We start from the raw sequence: 11,086 nt of genomic DNA, 5'->3' as shown, positions 1-11,086 counted from the left end.
TCTTAGATGCCACACCTCTCCATGACACCCTAAAGGACCTACCTGAGAGGTAAGACTCAAACCATTGGAGTGCAGTTCCCGAGATGCCCTTCATCTTTAGGATTGACAGGAGGATCTTGTGGATCCTAATGGGAATCTAATTCCCACAGGTACAGATTGGCAGGATGACAGGCTGGATAACACTCACAAAAACACTGAAATATTAACCGGAAACGTTGACGCAACATTTACAAGAACCGACAAAGACAGACTGAACACAAGCAAACTAAATACAGGCACTGATGAACAAAAACCAGGTGACACAGATGAAGGTGATTAACAATACACAGGTGATGATGATGGACTAATGACAGTTGGCATGGAGATAGATGAGTGGCGGGAAAACAAAGGACATGTGACTAATATTGAAGACAAACAGAAGATCAAAACAGACACAAACGTGACATTACTCCCCCCCTCCGGAAAGCACGACCTCACGCCAAAGGACCCAGGGCGGAGCAGGATGAGCAGGCAGCCAGGGCGGAGCTGGATGAGCAGGCGGCCAGGGCGGAGCCGACGGAAGGAGGAGGCGGGCTGAAGACACCATGGCGCTGACTCACGGAGGCGGAGCAGATGAAAAAGGAGACCAGGGTGGAGCCGGAGAGCCGACGAGCGCAGACGACACCGAAGATCCAGCGGGACATGCCGGGCCGCCGGCTCAGGTGACTGAGGTGCAGGCGGGGATGCAGAAGGGCGCGGTGAAGACAGAGGGAGTGAGAACCAAAGGGGAACCGAAGGGAGTGAGGAGTCAGACTGAGCCGGGGGGACGAAGGGATGAGGTGACGCCAGAGAAGTGCAGTCCAGAGGCGTGGGAAGGTGGACGAGTGACCAAGGTGGATCTGGGGGGACGAGGGAGCCTGGCGGAACTGGTGTACTGATGGACCACGGTGGAGCTGAAGGAGGTAAGAGTGGTGAGGGCTCTGGGCTGGACGGCGCCAGCGGTGAAGAAGTCTCTGGGCTGGACGGCGCCAGCGGTGAAGAAGTCTCTGTGCTGGACGGGACCAGCGGTGAAGTCTCTGTGCTGGACGGGACCAGCGGTGAAGGCTCTGTGCTGGACGGGAGCAGCGGTGAAGGCTCGGTGCTGGACGGGACCAGCGGTGAGGCTCGGTGCTGGACGGGACCAGCGGTGAAGGCTCGGTGCTGGACGGGACCAGCGGTGAAGGCTCGGTGCTGGACGGGACCAGCGGTGAAGGCTCGGTGCTGGACGGGACCCGCGGTGAAGGCTCGGTGCTGGACGGGACCAGCGGTGAAGGCTCGGTGCTGGACGGGACCAGCGGTGAAGGCTCGGTGCTGGACGGGACCAGCGGTGAAGGCTCGGTGCTGGACGGGACCAGCGGTGAAGGCTCGGTGCTGGACGGGACCAGCGGTGAAGGCTCGGTGCTGGACGGGACCAGCGGTGAAGGCTCTGGGCTGGACGGGACCAGCGGTGAAGGCTCTGGGCTGGACGGGACCAGCGGTGAAGGCTCTGTGCTGGACGGGACCAGCGGTGAAGGCTCTGGGCTGGACGGGACCAGCGGTGAAGGCTCTGGGCTGGACGGGACCCGCGGTGAAGGCTCGGTGCTGGACGGGACCAGCGGTGAAGGCTCGGTGCTGGACGGGACCAGCGGTGAAGGCTCGGTGCTGGACGGGACCAGGGGTGAAGGCTCTGGGCTGGACGGGACCAGCGGTGAAGGCTCTGGGCTGGACGGGACCAGCGGTGAAGGCTCTGTGCTGGACGGGACCAGCGGTGAAGGCTCTGGGCTGGACGGGACCAGCGGTGAAGGCTCTGGGCTGGACGGGACCAGCGGTGAAGGCTCTGGGCTGGACGGGACCAGCGGTGAAGAATCTGGGCTGGATGGGACCAGTGGAGAGGGCTCTGTGCTGGACAGAACCAGCGGTGAAGGCTCAGTAAAAAAGTCTATTAAATCCCACTCCATCGGATTCTGGACGAGGACCAGCGGTGAAGACTCTGAACTGGACGGGACCAGTGGTGAGGGATCTGTGCTGGACGGAACCAGCGGTGAAGGCTCAGTGAAAAAGTCTATTAAATCCCACTCCATCGGATTCTGGACGAGGACCAGCGGTGAAGACTCTGAACTGGACGGGACCAGTGGTGAGGGCTCTGTGCTGGACGGAACCAGCGGTGAAGGCTCAGTGAAAAAGTCTATTAAATCCCACTCCATCGGATTCTGGACGAGGACCAGCGATGAAGACTCTGAACTGGACGGGACCAGTGGTGAGGGCTCTGTGCTGGACGGAACCAGCGGTGAAGGCTCAGTGAAAAAGTCTATTAAATCCCACTCCATCGGATTCTCGACGAGGACCAGCGGTGAAGACTCTGAACTGGACGGGACAAGTGGTGAGGGCTCTGTGCTGGACGGAACCAGCGTTGAAGGCTTTAGTGAAAAGGTCTATTAAATCTAACTCAAGTGGTGAAGGCTCTGTGGTGGACGGGACCAGCGGTGAAGGCTCAGGGCTGGATGGGACCAGCGGTGAAGGCTCAGGGCTGGATGGGACCAGCGGTGAAGGCTCAGGGCTGGACGGGACCAGCGGTGAAGGCTCTGCAATGCGTTGAGGGGTGCTGGCAGGCTCTACGAGGTCGATGGTAAAAGTAGATTCATTATTTACCAGCACCCACTCAACACATGCGGCGAAATCGTGGCGAGGACCGCTCCCTGGGAGACGTGCCCGGGACCGCTCGCTGAGGCTGGCGATGTAGAAAACACACAGCAAACGGTCAGGGTAGAGAGTGAGGCACACCAGCTCCAGAAAATCCCTGGTGTGGGATTCCAGGGAGCGGTCCTTCGGTTCCAGGCAGAGGAGAGCCACAGCAGGAATGTTCATTTTGTCTGGGTCGGTTCTTCTGTCACGGTGTGTGAGGGTTGAAGGAGAAGGCTGAGTCTGGAGGCTTCAATGCAAACAGTTTACTCCAATAATTCACACAGGTACAGTTTGGCAGGATGACAGGCTGGATAACGCTCACAAAAACTCTGAAATATGAACAGGAAACGTTGACGCAACATTTACAAGAACCGACAAAGACAGACTGAACACAAGCAAACTAAATACAGGCACTGATGAACAAAAACCAGTTGACACAGATGAAGGTGATTAACAATACACAGGTGATGATGATGGACAAATGACAGTTGGCATGGAGATAGATGAGTGGCGGGAAAACAAAGGACATGTGACTAATATTGAAGACAAACAGAAGATCAAAACAGACACAATTCATTTTAATTCATTGTATTTCCCCGAAACTACTTCACCTTATCAACATTGAAAAGATGTATAATCCTGTAATTGGTTTTCTTCTGGCTCTCACTGTTGGGGGGCCTTTCTATAAGGGATCAAAATTGAAAAGATGTATAATCCTGTAATTGGTTTTCTTCCGGCTCTCACTGTTGGGGGGTCAATCTATGAGGGATAAAAAAATTAGTAATGTTTATATTAGAAAAATCTTAGCTAAAGAAAAAAGTGTTTCACCTTCTGTTTCCTCTGTTTTTGTACAGAGGGAACAGAAACAATTGTACATTTATTTTTTAGTTGTAATTATACGAAATTATTTTGGTCCAAAGTTTCTCTGTTTATTTTTTGAGATGTTTTACAGATGTGTCACTATAACACTATAACTTTGATCTTCTGTAGTGTTAGCAACTTGGCTCTCAACGAAGGCGGTCGCATTTTCTCTCCCTCTCCCTCCCCTCGCCTCTCCTGCTTTGCTTCTCTCGTCACGTCTACTGTCTTGTACTTTGAGAGACTCTCGCTACACTGCTCTCCAAAACCAAGAAATTATGGATTTGATCAACTGGTCTCTCAACGCAATTGACACCATCTTCTCGACGAGAAGCTTGGGTTCGGGGGAACCTGACTGCCCTGCCGGGACGTTCGCAGCTGGCTACACGATGGACGCGTGGGAGAGGTGGCGGGTCGTGTGTCTGGCGGCTCTTTCCGTGGAGGACGTTGAAGATATCTACCTATTCGGCACCATGATAACAGGTCTTCTGCTGATTGGATTAGGCATTGCCCTGGTTTACCGAGGAACTAAGCAGACGGTGACAGCTGTCAAAAGCCCCGCAAGGCTGCCCGTGATGATTGAAGCGGTGGGCAGAGCTGTCTGCACTCAGACTGGGTCTATGAACCACAATATGGATAACATCATGGAGAAGCTCACAGCTTTGCAAAGGCAAATGGATCGTTTCAGAGACCAAAACGGACCAGGAGAATAGCCTGCATAAATTGAATGCGGCTACTCGCCCGAAGACCAAACAATCCCAATCTTATCTGTTTCGGCACCCCCCTACCAGCACTGGCCTTGGCCAAGGCCGCTGCTGGAACAACAACTCTCCCGGAAGAGCACTGCAGTGAGCCGCTCTTGCATTCCTTCCCCGACTCCTCAGACACCTGCTGATTGTTGACTCTGCCTGGGACATGATCAAGGTTGTCTCCATGGCAACTTGCTGTGTATCGCTATGACAATCCTGCGGACTGAGGCTCCTAGATTATGGTGCTGGCTTAGCGACTCTCTCCAGGCCTACACACACATGAACTTACACATACACAGATATGCACCTAACCCACACCCCATCCCACGCCTTCGCCGCTTCGTACCCCCAGTCTGACAGGCGGGTCTGTGACCAGCGCCATAATGGCTGCAGGACCGGATGCTGCTTGCCTGGGCTGGACTACCTCCATCCCCCACTCCCCACCATGTTGCAATGTCTTGTTTGTAGAGTGTACTGTTTATGTGCTAATGTTGCTGAGGTGTTTTTTTCCTGTTCCCAGACTGTTCTCCTTACAGGAGCATAGTCTGGGGGTCGCCTTTTTTTTCTCCTCACCTCTCCTCATGTCATGCTGTTTTTTTTTTTCTCAAGTTGGCGCTGATATAGCAGCCTCGGTAACACCTTATTACCAAAGCAAATTCCTTGTATGTGCACAACACTACTTGGCAATAAAATTGATTCTGATAACTGATATAATGGTCTTGTTTATGGATTGTGATACTGGTTACTGGAAATGGATAATATAACTATAATTTTATTTGGGAAATATCATGTACATAAAGCAAAATGTATGTTAACTGTACCAAATGGTAGACTATTTTCCACAGACTTAAATGTTTTTTACGACTCTCTGATAAGACATCTCAGCTGTTGAAAAGGATACTTGATGCATTAGATGTATGATTGATTTTTTGATACAAAATGCAGAATTGTGAACTTAATTTTTTATAGATTTAAATGTTTTGTATGACTCTGTATTCCCCTATTGTTATTGTAATAAAACAAATCAATAAAAAAAGGCAAACAAAGCCCTCCCATTTTATACCATGACACCCCACTACTGATAGGTTCAACGTTTTCTCATGACACTGGCCAATGCACAACGAGGGTACACTTTCACTCTGCTAGATAAAGTTGGAAAATGTTCAATATTTGAAAAAGAAAAAATAATGAGTAATATTAGTCATCAATTAATCAAATTCATCATATGGATCTTTGTCTGCCAGTGGTTATGGCAATTTCGAGCTTTTACATCAGAGTGAATTGCCATTTGAATGTTTCATTTACTGCAGGAGAGTTATTTCTTGTCACATCTTGTTCACTATTTTGATTTCAGAAATCCTGACACACACACTTGCATTGCTTTGGCCAGTCAAGCCTTTTCCCTCAAGCCCTAAATGACTCAGAGGTCTAATTGGGGAAATTGTCCATCATAAATTGACTATTCTCTTCCAGAGCCAAAATATACTAGGATTTTATACTATGCAATTTATTAAGACATATCCAGATGTTTTATCTGTTTTTTTCTTTCTAAAATCAAAATGTTTCAAACCAAACACGTTGTGTGTGTGTTGTGTGTGTGTGTGTGTGTGTGTGTGTGTGTGTGTGTGTGTGTGTGTGTGTTCATTTCTATCCCCTTGGGGAATTAAACCTGAATATACACAGACTAATGGTGACTCGTGGGACAAGCTTAAGGCGGGCGTACCCGGTGCGAGTTCGGACACTCGGGAGGTCGTGAGATATTGCACTTGATAATCGCGTCAAGCAGCTGGTACACATCACGACTATCCTGCACGAATTTTATCCCGACCCGGCCCAGCGGCAATCAAGTGAGCTTTCGCGCTAAACACGAAAAAATACAGAAATGTGAGTGCAAATGATTTGTTGAAAAGCAGAGAACAGTAGCCATTCCTTTCAACATAAACAACATGACGAGAGAGAGAGAGAGAGTGTGTGTGTGCCTTGTGTCAGTGTGTGTGTGTGTGTGCGTTGTGTCAGTGTGTGTGTGTGTGTGTGTGTGTGTGTGTGTGTGTGTGTGTGTGTGTGTGACTGTATGCACGCTGTATGGTTGCTGCCACTGAGCTATAGTCCCATCGATCTAGCCTGTGACGTGGTTGTGTATGATTTGGCAATAGGGCAAAGCCTATACGCTGGTGAAAATCGGGCCGACTCCCCGAATTTTTGTAACATGTTTAAAAATTATCGGGAGGTCGGGAGCGTGCTCGCCTCTAATTCCTCTCACACGCTGCAGGCCGCGACCATACCAGCATCACCGATTTCCACACGATAATCTGCCAGCTCATAAAACAGCACAAAATCGCACCGTGTAGGCTACGCCCCCAATCATGATTGTTTTTTTTTTATGTAAAAATGCAGAAAGTTTTCTGTTTTAGGGGTAGGAATCAGGGTATCTCGATACAATACATGGCTCACGATACCGATATTATCACGATATAGCGATTCTACCACAATCAATATATTGCTAGACAATAATTCGTCACAATATGTATAAGTATGAAAATAAAATGCCTGTGAAAAGGGTAAGTGCAGCAGGTTTTCCAGACTTTGGACTTAATCGTGACTGGGGCATTCATGTGTTGAGCACCACTTTGAAGAGCCATGGAGCGAAGCTGGGACCAGGGAAATCTATTTAGAGCGTCTCATTTTATTAATTAAAATATTGATAATTGGCGCCAGCACATCAATTCTCGCGTATCGCACAGAGAAAGACAACGATATATTGCCCTATTGATATTTTGTCCCACCCCTAGTAGGTTTAGGGGTAGGGTTTGTGATAGGTGATGGGATATAATATACAGTTTGTACAGTATAAAACCATTACATCTATGGAGAGTCCCCACAAGGATAGAGAGAGTGTGTGTGTGTGTGTGTGTGATGAATTTATCGGTTTGTTCTGTTGAGAACCATACCAGAGTGTTTTGCTTGGTTAGGAGTTTTATCACACCACTCTCCGCCTGGCCCTCGCTGGTCTCTTTTCACATTGTACATCTGGGCTTGTTTGCATCATCAATGTGAGTACCACCTTGAGTATAATGGCAGCTGTTTACCACTGTAAGGAAGTTGGCTTGGGAGAAGAAAACACCAGCTTTTTTCTTTTATTGTCACAGAACTGCACGTGTTTGTATAGGCTACTGCAGATACATTGCAAGAGATGTGGAACGTAAAATAAATAAATGCAAGAGATGAGCAGCTTTGAAAAATGCATTATAGCCTACTATAAAAGGGTGACAGAGAGTAATGTAAATTATAGTTTGTGTAGATAGCTATATCAGTTATCCAATCTCATACCAATACTGTACTCAAGCCCACATGAGCTGAACCCCAGACCACCTTCTCAGTCAAAAGTGAAACAGTAAATTAATCTTATTTTGTCTTTAATTTATTCTGATTAGGTGGTATCATGGACAATGCTAAGACGATTTTATTTATTGATTGTCAAGGATTTTTTGATGATTGTTGTTAATTTCTAGTAAAATTCATAATTGGTTTGTAATTATTATTTGGTAATAATTAGTTCAAAACTATTTATTTTGTATTTTAAAAGCATTTTAGATCCACCAACTTTCCACAAAGTGCCAACACCGTGTGTGAAGCTGAAGGAGAAGAATGCTGATCTGAATTGTGAGAAAGCTCACCTTCTGTGATAATCTGGTAGACAGTAAAAGTAAAACAGATAAAAACAGTAAACATTTATGTTTCAGGGATGTTCTTTAAACAGTATTTTAGTTTAGCTTGTAATGTATTTAGGGTGAATATGCCATCATAATCTACTCCTTGGCATGATTCAGCTATCAATTATTTTGCTCCTTAAACTGCAAGCTTATGTTAGCTTGAGGCTGATGTTTTCAATTTCCATTGTAGTAAAAGTCTTGTCACCCAGCTTTATAATATAATCAGGTTTAATCATGTTTAAGGTTTAATCATCAGGTTGGATATACTGTGTGTCAGCATTTCAATATCATGGATAAATGAGGCCAGGCCAGGGGAATTTGAAAGAGATATTTGGACACAGACAAAAAAAAAAAACCTTTTACAATATAATGAGTAAATATGAGAAGTCGTTAGTTTTTAGTGGTGTTTAATTTTACATCCCAAACAGTGACCACAAACTCTTGTTGCAAAAGCATTTTTTTCTATTAACAGAGCCTTTGAAACAAAGTTGTGAAATGTAATGTTTTGTTCTTCAAGACTTTGGATGATTGTAACACATTTCAAAAATAGGCACAGTTAGCAAGCATTCTGTAACTAGTATATCCGTCCCTTGCAGTGGGGGTTGCCTTGCCTTGCTCTTCCTTTGAGTGACAGGGACAGCCAGTCTCTCCTTTTGGTCATCAACAGGTTAATGACTGCCATAAGGGTTTTCAGCATTGCATGTCATTGAATCGGGCATGAACATAACCATTTACTTGCATGAACAATGAATCCACAAACCCAATGTAGTAAATAAACTCCGTGGTGAGGCTAAGGCATATCAAGCTTGCATTAACTTGAGAGAGGGGGCCACTGAGCAACAGGTGTGAAGTTGCATAAAATGCAACGCTTTCCCATGATGCTTTGACCAATTGGGAGTGGCTTGAAAGTGATGATGCAGTCTAGGCTTGAGGTATATAAACTAAAACAACTATATTAGCAGTTCTGAGCAGTTGGAGCATTCCCAGCCTTGCCTCGGGTGTAGGGATTGCAAGGGAAAAGCAAAACTACACGGTCTAGACCCTGTGTAGTTTTGTTTTTTGGGTTATAACGGGGCCCAACCGTTCTCACCTTGGATTTTCTGGAAACATTTTGGATAAAAGGATTGTTGCTGAGGCACTAGCCACCTGGGCACAGTCCCATCAAGTATAGGCAGCCTTGTGATACAAGTAAGTGGCATTTACTCTGTAGAACACAGCCATTAAAGCAAGTCTTACTGTAAGCTACAATGACACAAGCTTGAACACATTTTTAAAGCAAAGTAAAAGTGCTGTTGCTTACAATGTGCTATTTGATTGAGGTTTTAGAAGGGTGATGAGAGAGTGTAGTCAACCTGTGTTACTTCTCAAGAATATTATAAAACATAATGATTTTCAAGGTCATTAAATGTTGATTTCGGAATAGCCAAGAATAGCCTGTGATAGCATTAGAGTGGTGACCTAGCTGGGCCATGATGTCTTTTTAAGGGAATCAGCAGCAGAGATATCAGTTGCACCTCCAGCTATGTGCCACATGGTGACTGTCAATCAAACAAGGGACAGATTATTTTTGGAGACTGCCATTTCTGTCATACTGAATATCAGCCTTCATACATGATGAAGTACAGACTCATAGTCTGAATTAAATTTGTATTGGCATTTTCTGTCTATTATTGATAATTGTACAAATCTTTTGACTGTAATTGTGAGTCATATGGACAATGTGTGTCCGCACTTACCTGCTGGTTTTCTGCATAAGGCTTATGATGCAGATGGCTTAATTTCAAGTAAAAAAATTCTTTCTTTCTTTCTTTCTTTCTTTCTTTCTTTCTTTCTTTCTTTCTTTCTTTCTTTCTTTCTTTCTTTCTTTCTTTCTTTCTTTCTTTCTTTCTTTCTTTCTTTCTCATGTTGAGTAGTTAAAAATATTCCATTTCAACTGAGTCCATTTCCATTTGAGCCGAGTCATTTAACAAAGACCATATCCAGTATCCAATCAAATATCTTGTTGTTTTAGTTTTATATACAAGATCACACACACTAAAGATACAGCATATTGTATTATGTATGGGAAATATCTGTATAATACACATGTGAAGCTATTTGAAGCAGATATATTTATAGGTGAAGTTTTTAATTTAAAGCACTAAATCCTCATGGCTATTTGATGACCAACTTTCAGAAGCTTGAAAATGAATTTTTAAGAAATTTTAAAATTTCTTCATACTTTGCTATTTTACTTAAACATTTAAAAACTATTCTTGTTTGATATTTTAAATGAAACATGTTCAAATACATTGACTTAATTTGTCTATAGAAACAATAAGAATGCAAACTATTTTGATGCTTATATCATTTCGTTTTTTAACATTGCATTTCAGATGTTACAAGAAAAAGGTCACCTAAAGCTCCCAAATTGAGTCTTGTTTCTTTTGTAAGCCAACAATATTTGAAACCTTGGATACACCTGGATCTTATTATGCCAGATGTTTTAATGAAATAGTTTAGTCAATTATAACTTTTTAGTTATGTTTTATTTTTATTAGCCTTATCTTACAGCTCACAGTTGCTGTTTAACACATTTCTAACATATTCAATTGGGTGCTTGACCTGACACTCAACAGCTTCGCCGTTCACAGTTCTCACAAATGACAGGCTGCTGATGGCCAGGTGTTGGTGGGGGTAAGGGGGTGTTAGTGATTAGTCAGTTCATTTCTTTTACAGCTAAAAATAGCCCTTCTAGTTTGTCATGTAACAGACAGTAATGCTGTTGTATTTCTAATTGATTCATTGGGCATTGAACAATTATATGGCTGTAATATGGTATTCACTAATCTAATCTGTTCTTTTCTAGGGTGCCTTCCACCATGTCAACACAAGCTCCAACATTTACACAGCCGCTTCAGAGCGTTGTGGCACTTGAGGGTAGTGCTGCAACATTCGAGGCTCAAGTTAGTGGTAAGGACTGGTCAGGTCATGATTAACTGGAAAGATTTAGATTTAGCTATTTAACCCAAACTTTGTTGACCCAAATTTAAAATAAAAATATTTTGGCTGCGAAAAAGAAATTACATCCAGTAAAATATGAGTTAAAAC

At 44.7% G+C, this 11,086-nt stretch overlaps 1 protein-coding gene across 1 annotated transcript in view; it reads left to right on the top strand.

The window, feature by feature from the left end:
* Positions 1-8,881: 8,881 nt before the first annotated feature.
* ttn.1 (titin, tandem duplicate 1) overlaps positions 8,882-11,086 on the top strand; it is a 156,107-nt gene continuing 153,902 nt past the window's right edge. The window contains exons 1-2 of the mRNA XM_077215909.1: positions 8,882-9,184; positions 10,845-10,948. Of these exons, the coding sequence (XP_077072024.1) occupies positions 10,858-10,948 (91 nt within the window). The 5' untranslated portion in view covers positions 8,882-9,184; positions 10,845-10,857. The remainder of the gene's footprint in view (positions 9,185-10,844; positions 10,949-11,086) is intronic.

This window comes from Siphateles boraxobius, unplaced genomic scaffold (genome assembly GCF_051911475.1).
Source record: "Siphateles boraxobius isolate OS27281-9 unplaced genomic scaffold, OSU_SipBor_1 7, whole genome shotgun sequence".
In the NCBI taxonomy this organism is placed as follows: Eukaryota; Metazoa; Chordata; class Actinopteri; order Cypriniformes; family Leuciscidae; genus Siphateles; species Siphateles boraxobius.
The sequence above is the reverse complement of the archived record's forward strand: the minus strand, read 5'-3'. Positions and strand labels throughout refer to the sequence as shown.